Source organism: Lithobates pipiens, unplaced genomic scaffold (genome assembly GCF_037356315.1).
Source record: "Lithobates pipiens isolate NorthernLeopardFrog02 unplaced genomic scaffold, aLitPip1_a1.2 Scaffold_1, whole genome shotgun sequence".
In the NCBI taxonomy this organism is placed as follows: Eukaryota; Metazoa; Chordata; class Amphibia; order Anura; family Ranidae; genus Lithobates; species Lithobates pipiens.
This window is the reverse complement of record NW_027507685.1, coordinates 16,334,850-16,349,583: the sequence shown is the minus strand read 5'-3', so window position 1 is coordinate 16,349,583 and position 14,734 is coordinate 16,334,850. Positions and strand designations below refer to the sequence as shown.

Genomic DNA, 14,734 nt, shown 5'->3' with positions numbered 1-14,734 from the left:
GCAACTGTCAGAAGCATCAGTGTGATCTACACTAAGGAGGTGATTTATAAAGAACTTACAGTAATTTGCTCAGCGAAAGTGTGTACATGAAGATATTTAGCCCCACCCAGTGGCCAAATGTAGTATTTTCCTTTATAAATCAATGAAAAAAAAAAAAAACACATTTGGCCAGCAGAGCAAATAGCCATTTTTTTTTGTCCTATTCACACAGAAAGAACGTACATGCACCGTCACTGGAAAAATAGCTATGTGAATTCTTTATACAATCAACCTCTAAGCATTAATGTAGGTGCCTAGTTAGAAGGGCAGGTGAACGCATTAAGGTGGGAGCCCAGTAAAGAGGAGTTCCTAGGTCCAGAATTCACTCTGGGGCCCATATGTGTATAACTATGCCACTGGTAGGTCACATTCAGGGAAAACAACTCAAACAATCAATAACAAAATGATTATTTTTGTTCACAGGTTCACTTTAGATGTTTGTCAAATTCAGCACTAACAATGCTCACTCTTTTATTACTTGTTTAATTGTACTGCAAATATTTTTTCACTGTCTGTAAGATGGACTTCAATACAAATGCTTATTACGTATCCTTCAGGTGTGTATATCTAACATACTCCTCCTTTTCTGCAAATCATGTATCTGAAGGGTTTAGAGCAGGGGTCTCAAACTGGCGGCCCTTCAGCTGTTGCAAAACTACAAGTCCCATCTGCCTGTGGGAGTCATGCTTGTAACTGTCAGCCTTGCAATGCATCATGGGACTTGTAGTTTAGCAACAGCTGGAGGGCCGCCAGTTTGAGACCCCTGGTTTAGAGAGCACATCTAACAGAGTAGGTTCATCCAACAAAATTACATAATCACAAAAAAAAAAAAAAAAAAGAAAAAAAAAAAAAGAAGGAAGAAGACAACGCATATGATTAAAAAAACATTTCTTTATCAGCCTTACAATACAAAAAACATGTACAACTTTAAAAAAAATTAAAACAAACATACATATATACAGTCAATTGTTATTTATGCCAATTTTTTTTTCTTGGTTTTATTTCGGGAGTTTAATATTTGACCTGGTACTCACATAAAAGTGGGTTGCCAGACTATAGATCCAGCTATCAATATCCCCGATGTAACGTAGTACATAAGGTACATCAACCTGCATCATCTTAATTATAATTAAGAAAAAAAGTCTGTTGTTGACCAGAATGCTCTAAACTGAAATCTGGTTATTGCCGTGGATTACTCCATTTACACATCACCTTAAAGTTAACCTGATCTGGCCTAAAACAAGGTTTTTGACAAGTCGTACCCCAGGATTTCCAGTGAGTATCTGTGCAACTTCAAAGTAGTCCCTGCACTACTTTGGTCTGACTTTGATGCGAGTTGAGGTCCATAGACCTCAAGTTTACACAGGCATTACCTGAAATCACGTTGAAATTTGCGGTAAAATTACAGCAGTGTGAAAGGGGCCTAAAAAAGGTAAATTTTTTTTTTTTTTACCTTGATGCATTCTCTGCATTATGACAAAAAAAAAAAAAAAAACACACAACAGCTTTCAATAGCAGACCCCCAGACTCCAAACACCTGAGTTCATTCCCAATCCATTGCTGTGCCCGTCTGCTACACCTCTTCTCTCCTCTTTCTGGTCTCATTAAGGCTCTGACAGCAGCAGGAGCCATTGGCTGTCAGGCAAAGAGGAGAGAGTGGGGGCAGGGACAAACCGAGCTGTGTGTATGTCAATGGAGCAAACATGCTCAGTTCAGGAGCGCGTCAGCATGAGTGGCCCCACAGCAAACAGCTTGCTATGGGAGCGCACACAAGAGAGGAGGAGCCAAGAGTGCTGGCAGGGGACTCCAGAAGAGGAGGTTTGAGATGCTCTGTACAAAAGCATTGGACAAAGCAGACAAATATAAACCAGTTTTTAATTCTAGGAAAAAACAAGGTTCACAACCACTTTAAGGTTTGGTCATCTTCGCTTTAGAGTAACTGCTGCTCAGAATAAAAATTTGTAAACTGCTACTAGGATTGGCAAGAATTCAAGGCGATTTAAGCATCTTTACAAGAATCTGGGCTATCGCACAAATACATAGTTTAATTTTTTATTAAGTTGGAGCAGCTTGAAGGAATATGCAAAAGGTAAATGAAGGCACTGCTTTACAATACTAGTAGTAGTTTTCCATTTTTACCGAGTATAGGTTTGTTTCAAATAAAGTTGTTAGCTGGTTGACTTTAACTGGCCCAGTCCTGAAAGCGGAAACAGTCGCTGGCAATCTTCCACAGTCTGTTAGATGGTAACGTATGGAGAGTCAATAAAAAGTTCTGATTGAAGTAACGAGGTTTATTTCCTTCAAACTTCACACTGCCCTGAGTAACAACCAGTACAGTCTTCTGTCCTTGAGTCCCTTGTTCTTTGAAAGGAAAATAAAAAAAAGATTATAACTTGTGTTAATGTTTTTGCTTCCAGAAAGACTAGAAAAATGTAAAATTCAAGAAATTCTGCAAATATACATTACAGTATTAAAAATAAAGAAGGTATAGATAGGGGATACAAGGACAAAATCACATAAAATAGACTTGATTGAACAATTACTTTTGCATGGTGCAAGTTTTTTTAATTAATAATGGCAAAAGAGAAAATAAGGAACATCACATTCCAGTATATTATTATTGAGCTTTCTTGGATCAATGTAATATCAGCAAACGAAAAAAGAAGAAATATAAACATTAGGATCTCATGTTTATCAAATGCAGAGAGCAAAATTTTAACAAACAAGATGAGGGGAATTCATAAATAGGGTCATAGATACTTTAGAGCTCCATCATGCAACTACATGACAAATGTTGGTGTGAGCAATAGATGAATGTGCCTGCTGGAAACAGGTACATGAATTTGTGGCAAGCAGTGTGTGTAGAGTATCTATACACTCCACTCTCATCACTGCAGCCGTCACACAGACAGCGGGCAGATCCATAGTCAATAGCCTGTTATCAATCACAAGGAGAGAGCAGACCAGAAAGGAAACTAGTGTTCCAGGTTCCCCATCAGGCATCTCTCACAGTCAGCTTTTGGCTGTGAAGAGGTGAGGAGGGGAGAGGGTAGCGGCTTCAAACATGCCCTTGCTACACAGTGTACAAATACATGCAATCTACAGTTGGTCTTAACTGCCTCCAGTTTCAATAGAGTAATCACAGGAGGTTAGAATGTTTCAGTTATGTGAATGGACAGAGTCAGTGAACACTGACTCTGTTCATATAGAAAAGGAAGGAGGAGGACATGGAGAGGGACAGCAGAATGAAGGGGGATATGCAGGAAAAATGGAGGGGGGACAGCAGCAGAACGGAGGGGGACACGGAGGGGGACACGGAGGAAGAACGGAGGGGGCATGGAGGATGTGGTGACAGTGGTGATCGTGTGGGAGAGTTACAAGCACCGATCACAGAGTATAGATTTCACTAATAAAGCAGCTGAAAGCTGCGGGGGGGGGGATTTAAGCTTGTAACTCCCCCACGCACCAATCACTGCTGACTGTCCAGGTATCGGGTGAAGCATCGGGAGCATTTGCCAAATACTTGGGCAAATGCTCGGTATTGGTACAAATATATTATATATATATATATATATATATATATATATATATATATACACACACACATACATACACACTGGAGATGGTTTGTTTTAAATTTAGTGCAGGATTGCATTCCTGCATTGGATGCACATTTTAGGTAATGCTATTGAAATTGGAGGCAAGGCTTTTTGCATAGGACCTTATAAAGGGCCATACCACCGGAAAAGTAGCAGAAATTCTTTATTGAATTCTCCTGTTTATAGCTATAGAAATATAATGTAATGTAAAGGAACGCTCTTCACAAAGTTGACTTAATTATTGTCAAAGACTCATGCAGTTTATAAAAAGTTGAATATGCGTTTTGGGGGGGGGGGGGGGGTGCATTACTTCTAGATCCCCTAAAACTGTCTTTAAACCTATAAATGTGCATTTCATGCATTATTGCAGATGTACTGTGGTGTGTTCCCAATATTCTGAATGGCTCCCCAAAGAACAAATACAATAAAAACGAGTGTGAATGTGACGTGGTGCGCTTTGTTACCAACGTGTGTTGAGGCCATTAAAGATAAAGCATCATCCCGGTAACGTTTTTTCAGAGTGGGAGATCGGCTTTCCAGCCATAACAACTGATGCGGCTAAAAGCCGCTCGGCTGTTATGCCAGAGGAGCAGGAGGGGACGTCCCCCCCCCCTCCCGCCACTCTTACCGGGGCTCCCGTTCAATCGGGAGAACCAATGCACGATCCGCTGCTTCTGGCGGCTAGGGAGGGACTGGAATTAAGTCGTAAGCGGCTTCATTCCAGTCTCCTAATTGTAAACACAGAAGCGACGTCATGATCGGTTTACTCGTCTGCAAATGGTGCCAGATTTAAAAATATATACAGTATTCAGAATCACCGAAAATGGCGATCTGAATACTTTGAAATGTAAAGGAGGGATTGGGTTTTTTTTTTAAACCCCCGATCCCTCCATAAAGAGTACCTGTCACCATCTATTACTGTCACAAGGGATGTTTACATTCCTTGTGACAGCAATAAAAGTGATCAAATTTTTTACTTTTTTTTTTTTTTTTTTAAACAATTTAATTTTAAAAGAAATAAGAAAATTTTTTTTTTAAAGCGCCCCCCGCAGCAAAGAAAATGCATACGGAAGTCGCGCCCTCCTCTGTAACTCAAACCTGGTAACCGGAATTTTTTTTTAAAGCGTCGCCTATTGAGATTTTTAGGTACCGTAGTTTGTCGTCATTCCACGAGTGCGTGCAATTATAAAGTGTGACATGTTTGGTATCTATTTACTCGGCGTAACATTATCTTTCACATTATGCAAAAATATTGGGCTAATTTTACTGTTTTGTTTTAATTCATGAAAGTGTCCCTTTTCCCAAAAGTTGCATTTAAAACACAGCTGCGCAATACCGTGTGACATAAAACATTGCAACAATCGCCGGTTTATTCTCTAGAGTCTCTGCTAAAAAAATATATATAATGTTTGGGGGTTCCAAGTAATTTTCTAGCAAAAAATACGGATTTTAACTTGTAAACACCAAATGTCAAAAATAGGCTTAGTCATGAAAGGGTTAACACAGCCTGTGTATGCCACTGTTACCCTTGTGTAGATGTCAAAAGGGAATGAGTTGCTTTATCAGTAGCAAATGAGGTATTTCTACAAAGATATACTGTAGATGCCAAATGGGTTTGGCAGGCAGTGATTACACTTTCTAAATGGCCCCAAGCACTGTATTGGCAAATGTGTAAGGTTCAGGAAACACATGTGCCTCCATTGGCCTTTGCATGTATCAAGCTGACCACATTAGGCCGTGCTTTCCACTGAACTACACTGTCTCCTTGCAAACAAAGAGAAAGCATTTGCAGTACATGCAGAATTCCTCTTAATTAACATAGGCTTATCTTATAGCAGGGGTCTCCAAACTTTCTAAATGGCCAGTTTACTGTCCTTCAGATATTAGGGGGCAGCGGACTTTGCCCAGTGGGAGTAAACAACGCCTGATCTAGTATTAGGGGGAGAAATAGTTGGTGTCATTCGGAGGAACTATGCCCCATTGTTGATGTCGGTGCAAGGAAAAGTGCCCCATTGTTGCTGTCAGGAAAAATGTTTCAAGGGCCAGATAAAAGGCAAGAAAAAAATGGCTGCATCAGGCCCCAGTTTGGAGACCACAACCTTATAGAATAAGTTCCCCTTTGGGAATACATTACATGCCCCACCCATTTTTTAGGGTGTAACATGTTTCCCACTGCTGCAGCCTCTCCCCAATCTGCTGTCTCTAGTGACAGCGAGCCAGGGATCTTCTCCCCGAACTTGCTGTCACAATTTAAAAGAAAGGCTGCATGTGTGGGGTTCGACCCGCCCAGCTGCATCATTCATTCTCAGAGTTCTGTGAATGGGAAAACTATAACTAGGATTTGCGTTTGACGGGTTGTAGTTTTAACTAAACTACAACAGTGCTGGTGAGTGCTGTGGTAGTACATGGTTCTTGCCTGCCTGTAGAGACAGACAGTTCACACCGACAGTCTGCATGAGCCATGTATTGCACCGATCAGCAGATCACTGGTGCAATTCTTTACAGGACCCTAATAAAAAAAATTAAAAAATTATAAATGTACATTTATTTACCTGCAAAAAGATTTTGTTTTTTTCATTAAAAAGGTGAACTTATACTTTAAAGGTTAAAATTGTACTCGTTTGTCCCCCTTTCCTAAAATAATTGATTAGATATATATATTAGATCGCTATATATTTCTATAAACGAAGAATGCTGCTATCCATTTTGCATTTAATGCGTCAGCTGCAAAGGCCCCTCAGAAAATATAAATATTAAAAAGTTTTTTTTTTTTTTTTCATTTTCCCCCAAAAAAATAAAAGAATAAAAAAACAAACAAAAAAAAAACAAAAAAATAAAAAACACACATTTGGCTAATAAACATCAAATTAAAAATATGATTTTAAAGTTCATATGACTCAAGAAGCCCATACAGGGACCCGTTTCACGCTTTCTTACCATGAACAGGCTGACAGTCAAACATGTTGACTTGAAATTCACTGGATGGCAACATGTCAAAGAACTCAACCAGAGCCTCTTGTCCAGATATTGGGGTTCCATTCCAGACTAGTGTAGCAGTGTCCATGTACAACTTGGTCAATTGCTGAAAAATAGTGATCAGTTCTAAAAATGTATTTAATCTTTAATTAAAATATAAAAACAGAAATATACAATTATAAATGGTATGCATCTATCAGTAAAATTACAGATAAAAATAAATTACCCTAAATTATTTTATACATGTGGATTACTATTGTATGTTATTTTCTGCATCCTTGCATAGATCTACATTATATTGACTAGCACTTATAACCTCAACATGCTCAGGTCCTGGCTTTGATTACTACCAGGTCCTCATAAAAGGACCACTGAAAAAAGTAGAACCATTCAGGTCCTTAAAACTGATCTCCACGTTTACTGTGAAATAGTTTGTTTGAATCAAGCTGGTCCAAATGAGCCATTTCATTCATTCACAAGTGCTTCATTTGCTCCTACGTACAGTACACGGGGCTGAGACCTCCCGACTCACACCTGAAACAATAAGAGTTGGTCTGAGTGATGCTCAGCCATTCAAAGGTAGCTTTGTATTTTGTGAATGAATACAAAGCTTGCTCTGACTGGCCGAGCTGGAGAGTGTGACATCATCAGCTCATTTCTTCACCTCAGAGGAATCTTTATATTCATTCACAGAATGAAAAGCTGCCTATGCATGGCTGAGCAACAATCAGACCAACACTATATTGCGCTGGGTGAGATGAGAAGTCTCCGTCTCACAGCAGGAACCCAGTACTGTGTACTGTATGTAGCTGTTGGTGCCAGTTCATACAGCTCTTAGAACCAGTGCAGAACTTAATGAAGGAAATAGTTTATTTGGAACAGCTTGGTCCAAACTAAGCATTTAAAGTGACATGAAACCTGGAGATCAGCTTTAGCACTGTGTGCTGTTTAGCAAGTACTCTGTACTGGTTTCAATCTTAACATCAGTATTTGGATCCCCTAGGATATCAAGCCCTGAATATACACACTTTAGATAAAACTACAAACTTTATGAAAACTATATACACAGAAGACAGTCCGTTCATACAGGGACCTCAGCAAGCATGGCTGTGCAGCTCACCGTATACGAGCAAGTAGGTAAGCTTAATGCAGAGTCAGATACAATAGGACAAACCTCAGGGCACCGAAATCAAATTACCTGCTATGGTTATTGTATTTTTCACATTTTCCCTGCTCTTTACACTGTTTAATTAAATAAAAATTCCAATATCAACTTAGTCTTGTAGCAGTTAGGGCCAGGTTTTTATTTGGTGGATTGGATGTATAAGGAGTAGAAATTCATCACATTGCAAAAATAATGTTCACTAAGCTTAGTAAGCGCTTGTTCACACTTGTGCGGAGACTTGCACTTTTTAGCATTAGAAAACTGTAGGTCTCTACAAGGGCATAAAGAAAACAGTGGTTTTCTATGTGCCTTGTTCACACTTGAATGCAGCGTTTAGGTGAACTGAAGTGCAGAAATCTGCAATGTCTGCATTTTCCCATCCCACACTGGGGCTCACCGCATTTCTATGCACCACAAAGCTCAGGTATAGATCATAGAAATTGTTAAAAAGAAGAAAAATTATTTTAACAGTGCTCCTGCGATTTACAAGGGCACAAAGCACAGCCAGTTAGAATGAACATTTCATGCACAGTAAAATGTGGTCTTTAAATGTGCATGAAGTGTGAACAAGACCTAAATAGGGCAAAGCTGTACTCACTTCAATCATCTAATCATGTTTTTCTGGAAAAAATCCTGTATTGATAAATTAGAGCTAAACCCAATCACTGAAATCTCCCATAAAATATGTCAATTCATAAAAAAAATTCCCTCACATCTTTCATTAAAGCAATATCTGGTGATACTGCGATGAAGACCCCCTATTCAGGTACCCACTGTTATGGGTTGACAACTGTCTCCATATTATGCTCCTGTATAGTCACCCTGTCACATGTGCCCCAGATTGAGACATCAAGCAACCATGGCAAAAAACATTGCACAGGCACAGTAGACAGGTGTTACCATTAGGCTGCATTCACACCTGAGCGTTTCAAAGTCTCACGTTTTTACCACGGTTTTTTCTCAGGTCACCAATGTAAAAATCAGAAAAACGAATCTGCTCCAAAGAAGCTCATGTTCTTTTTTGAGCTTAGGGAATTTTTCATGCATTTTGCATCAGGTGACAAAACGCTCAGATGTGAACAAGTGCCATTGAAATGGGATTTTGGTTGCTGGGCGTTTTATGAGCTGAAAACACTCAGGTGTGAATGCAGCCTCGGGCAGCCAGGCCAGGGGGCAGAGAAATGCTGGAGCAAGTGTGACAACATATTCTCTCTCTCTCTCTGTACTTCAGCAGTACAGTCTCCAGCATTCAAGCAGAATTCTGTTCATAGAATGAGCAGTGTGTTAGTATTATGGTTTTACCTTACTTTACTTCACTGTAGCTAAAGTAGGGGTATTAAAGCGGGAGGTCCACCCTAAAGTGGACCTTCCGCTCATTGGAATCCTCCCCCCCCTCCGGCGCCACAATTGGCACCTTTCAGGGGGGAGGGGGGTGCAGGTACCTGTACAGTACAGGTATCTGCACCCACTTCCTGGATAGCTCTCTGTGGAAAGGGGTGTAGATTACGCCCCTTTCCGAAAGTCCCCCGCTGCCTGCTGGGAAACAAACAGATCCCAGAGGCAGCGGGTCCATCCTCATTGCGCAGTGCGACTCGCGCATGTGCAGTAGGGAACCGGGAAATGAAGCCGAAAGGCTCCACTTCCTGATTCCCATACCCAAGATGGCGGCGGCAGCACCCGAGAGACGATCGAGAGATCGGCTTCGGGTGCCGACATCGCGGGCGCGCTGGACAGGTAAGTGTCACTATTTTAAAAGCCAGCAGCTGCAGTATTTGTAGCTGCTGGCTTTTAAAAAAAAAAAAAAAAAAAAAAAAAAAAAAAAACGCGCACTCCCGGCGGACTCACGCTTTAAGATCAATAAAGGCTCAATGGTTTGATTCAAATTCATAAACAGTCTGTTTAAAAAAAATGAAATAAAACAAGAATAGAACTTACTCTTCTCCTTTTATCAAAAGTTTCATAATAAAGATTAACAAATCCTTCTGCCGCTCTGGTTGCCAGATCCACATCAGTCTTGAAATCCTAGAAATTAGAAAAATGGTGAATTATTTTCTTCAGTAAATTTATACAGAAGTCAAAACTTGAATACTCAAAAACAAATCCACAAGAAAGAGAAATGAATTGGAAGGAGTCACATAAACAGATATTGTAGAGATTGCTCAGCACTGTGCAGGTTTTCCACTTTCTTAAACTAGCACTCACATAAGAAATTAGATGAAAGAGGAAACGAAACAGCATCACCCGAGCACGCCTGGTAAGAAGTTACAGGTGGAAAAACATGGCAACCCCACATTGATAGAAAGCAAAAGTGGTGTCCAAAAAAAATCCAACATCACCGATAGCTCCCCGTACCCCCCCCCCCCTTTTCTTCCAAAGCCGAAGAATAACTGCTCATTGGTGTTTGTTATAGACACGATGACTGTTCCCGAACATATGCATCATGTTGTTGGAACCCTTATAGATAAGCTCTATAGGAAACTTTTAAATCGTGGTCTATGCATTGTAGATCAAAATTTATGATTTAAAAAAAAAAAAAAAAAAATCTGATGTATTTGATTTTTATTACATTTTAATAAAACGTTTCTGGAGTAAAAATCTAGGAAGATAAAAGATCAAAAAGATAGTTTATTAAAGCGGTTCTGCGCCTAAAAAAAAAAATATTAAAAGCCAGCAGCTACTAATATTGCAGCTGCTGACTTTTAATAAAATCACACTTACCTGTCCCAGGGTCCAGCGATGTCGGCGGCAGATGACGAGCGATCGCTCGTCTCGCTGCTGCCACCGCCGCCATCCTCTGTCAGGGAATCGGGAAGTGAAACATTGCGGCTTCACTGCCTGGTTCCCTAATGCGCATGCGCGAGTCGCGCTGCACGTCTCTTCTGGTCCCCCGCTGTGTCCTGGGAACTGTGTGTTTCCCAGAACACAACGGGGGGGGGGGGGGGGATGTGCGGGGCGTCTGCGGCGGTCTGCCCAGAAGTGGGTGCAGATACCTGGATTATGCAGGTAATTGCACCCCCCTCCCCCCTGAAAGGTGCCAATTGTGGCACCGGAGGGGGGGAGGGATCAGATTAGCGGAACTTCCCCTTTAGGGTGAAGAACCGCTTTAAGATACATCAATAAATTAGTTAAATTTTTTAATTCCCACCCCCAATCCTTTCTTCAGCAGCTCTGCAAGGATTGGCTGTTCCACACCTCAGCATGATTTGTCATGCTGAAGTCATGTGGTTACTTTCCTGTCTTTTCACTGGATGTTATAGATCATAGCAGAAGTTCCGTGTAAGCTATACACAGGAAAAAACGACATGTTGCAGCTCCCAAGATGGCAGCAGAAATATCAAACACAGACAACTGATCCAGGGGAGGTTTACCTACTGAGAGCTGGGCTTAAGAGAAGCTACAGTGATTTTGTTTATTATTTTGTGCAGTGTGTTTCTCTGGTCACCTAATCACAGTTGCAGCATTCACGACTCCGCCCACCAAGTGCCAGATAACAGTCCTGGCTGTATCAGAGGTATGGCCAGACAGATACACAGACAGTCTGCAGGACCGTGCCATTACACCCGCAATCTGCTGATCATGGGTGCAATGCTTTACACGTCCATTGCAAAAAAATAAATGCATATTTTTTTTTACATGTAAAAAAAAAAATGTATTTATTTTTTTGTAAAGGTGAACTTATTCTTTAATGTGGAAGTAAAGAAAAGATGGCTATACTTACCAACTCTGAAGCTGCCTTGGACCGGTCTCCAGCGGTGTCCTCTGTGTGCAGAAGACTGACAATGTCTGGGAAATGACACTGCCCACACACTTACTATGGGGCGTCCTATATGACACTGCCCACGCACCTACTATGGGGCGTCCTATATGACACTGCCCACACACTTACTATGGGGCGTCCTATATGACACTGCCCACGCACCTACTATGGGGCGTCCTATATGACACTGCCCACGCACCTACTATGGGGCGTCCTATATGACACTGCCCACGCACCTACTATGGGGCGTCCTATATGACACTGCCCACGCACCTACTATGGGGCGTCCTATATGACACTGCCCACGCACCTACTATGGGGCGTCCTATATGACACTGCCCACGCACCTACTATGGGGCGTCCTATATGACACTGCCCACGCACCTACTATGGGGCGTCCTATATGACACTGCCCACGCACTTACTATGGGGCGTCCTATATGACACTGCCCACGCACTTACTATGGGGCGTCCTATATGACATTGCCCACGCACTTACTATGGGGCGTCCTATATGACACTGCCCACGCACCTACTATGGGGCGTCCTATATGACATTGCCCACGCACTATGGGGCGTCCTATATGACACTGCCCACGCACCTACTATGGGGCGTCCTATATGACACTGCCCACGCACCTACTATGGGGCGTCCTATATGACACTGCCCACGCACCTACTATGGGGCGTCCTATATGACACTGCCCACGCACCTACTATGGGGCGTCCTATATGACATTGCCCACGCACTTACTATGGGGCGTCCTATATGACACTGCCCACGCACTTACTATGGGGCGTCCTATATGACATTGCCCACGCACTTACTATGGGGCGTCCTATATGACACTGCCCACGCACTTACTATGGGGCGTCCTATATGACATTGCCCACGCACTTACTATGGGGCGTCCTATATGACACTGCCCACGCACTTACTATGGGGCGTCCTATATGACATTGCCCACGCACTTACTATGGGGCGTCCTATATGACACTGCCCACACACCTACTATGGGGCGTCCTATATGACACTGCCCACGCACCTACTATGGGGCGTCCTATATGACACTGCCCACGCACCTACTATGGGGCGTCCTATATGACACTGCCCACGCACCTACTATGGGGCGTCCTATATGACACTGCCCACGCACCTACTATGGGGCATCCTATATGACACTGCCCACGCACCTACTATGGGGCGTCCTATATGACACTGCCCACGCACCTACTATGGGGCGTCCTATATGACACTGCCCACGCACCTACTATGGGGCGTCCTATATGACACTGCCCACGCACCTACTATGGGGCGTCCTATATGACACTGCCCACGCACCTACTATGGGGCGTCCTATATGACACTGCCCACGCACTTACTATGGGGCGTCCTATATGACATTGCCCACGCACCTACTATGGGGCGTCCTATATGACATTGCCCACGCACTATGGGGCGTCCTATATGACACTGCCCACGCACCTACTATGGGGCGTCCTATATGACATTGCCCACGCACCTACTATGGGGCGTCCTATATGACACTGCCCACGCACCTACTATGTATGGGGCGTCCTATATGACATTGCCCATACACTTACTATGTATGGGGCTTGCGTTGTTGGCTGCCTCTCCTATACACTGAAGCCTCGGCTGAACACTGACTGCTGTGCCTGGGACCGGACCAGAGTAGAATAAGTATAGCAATCTTTTCTTTACAGCACGATTTCAAAGCCGCATGTCACTGCACCTGAAATTGCCAAAAGTAGTGCCGGAACTCCTTTTTTAGGGTAGGATCACACTGCTGCGATGTCCATGATCGGATGTGATTCGCACCGCACTGCAAATCACATGCGATCTCTGTGCGATGCGATTTCAGCCATACAGATAGTATGGTTGAATTTGTATCGCATCCGGCCCAAACTCGTACAGGAGCCTTTTTTTGGTCAGCAGCAGAATCGGATGGCATAGGTGTTCACACCATGCGATCCGATTCCTGTCCGAGTTTGCAGATCGCACTGCGATATGCGAACTGATCTGGGGGTGTCATTAACTTTTCACTGACACTCCCAGCAGTTTGCATAGGGCAGTGTGACCTGCCGGCGGGAGACATGCGATGTGAGAACCCGCAGTGGAGTCGCAGCGTTCCCGCATCGCAGCAGTGTGAACCCAGCCTAACACTGATACGGCGCGCCAAAGTCAGCGCTGCACCAATCTGAACAGATTGCCAGCAATGGGGAGCAACCTGACAAATCGCATGACAAGTCACTCCAATGTAAACGAGGGATTAGAGATAGTTCGGTTTTTGCCAATATACAGAATGTTTTCTCCAAACACCCCCGACTCCATTCCTCACATAGAGGTCTGTACATCAGAGCAGAGCACAGGATCTCTGTGTACGGGGAATTCATCTCCTCTACCCGACTCTACAACGGCCATTGTGAGCCCAGCTCTACCTTCACCACATCACACACAGGGAGACCACACTGCTACAGCGACAATCCTTCCAACTCCATATACTCACTGAGGTAGCAGCCATCACTCCAAACTTTACACTCCCAGACTGCCCCACCACCACGCTCCGCTTTCCTGTCCGCCTCCGAAATTATCCTCCTAGAAACAAGTTCCCGCAACTTTGGTTCCGTCCGCCTGCGCTTCACACTTTGATCACTAGATGGCGCTGCATATCTCTTCATATGGTTTCTAGGTAGGCGAGCTCTTCAATGCAATGCATTGCACAAAACACTATACAGACACATTTCACAAAACACTATACATTACACACAGCACTATACATACACACTTCACAAAACACTACACATTACACACACCACTAAAAACACTTCACAAAACACTACACATTACACACTGCACAAAGCTCTACACACCGCACAAAACACTATACATTACACACTGCCCAAAGCTCTACACACCGCACAAAACACTATACACTGCACAAACACTATACATTACACACTGCACAAAGCACTATACATACCACACTGCACAAGGCACTATATACAACGCACTGTACAAGGCACTATACACTGCACAAGGCACTATACATACCACACTGCACAAGGCACTATACACACCACACTGCACAAAGCACTATACATACCACACTGCACAAGGCACTATACACACCACACTGCACAAAGCACTATACATACCACACTGCACAAGGCACTATA

At 43.0% G+C, this 14,734-nt stretch overlaps 1 protein-coding gene across 1 annotated transcript; it reads right to left on the bottom strand.

Moving 5' to 3' along the window:
• Positions 1 to 910: 910 nt before the first annotated feature.
• Positions 911 to 14,210, bottom strand: NXT2 (nuclear transport factor 2 like export factor 2). The gene is made up of 4 exons (XM_077479023.1): positions 14,065 to 14,210; positions 9,715 to 9,801; positions 6,576 to 6,720; positions 911 to 2,400 (listed from the first exon to the last, which is right to left on the bottom strand). The coding sequence occupies exons 1-4, from the start codon at positions 14,077 to 14,079 to the stop codon at positions 2,222 to 2,224; spliced, it is 426 nt and encodes a 141-aa protein (XP_077335149.1). The 5' UTR covers positions 14,080 to 14,210; the 3' UTR covers positions 911 to 2,221.
• Positions 14,211 to 14,734: the final 524 nt, after the last annotated feature.

Coding starts and splice junctions, on each gene's coding strand:
- NXT2 (XM_077479023.1), bottom strand. Junction 6,721..9,714: donor CTTTTGATAAAAGGAGAAGA/GTAAGTTCTATT, acceptor ACTATTTTTCAG/CAATTGACCAAGTTGTACAT. Junction 2,401..6,575: donor TGACTGTCAGCCTGTTCATG/GTAAGAAAGCGT, acceptor TTCCTTTCAAAG/AACAAGGGACTCAAGGACAG.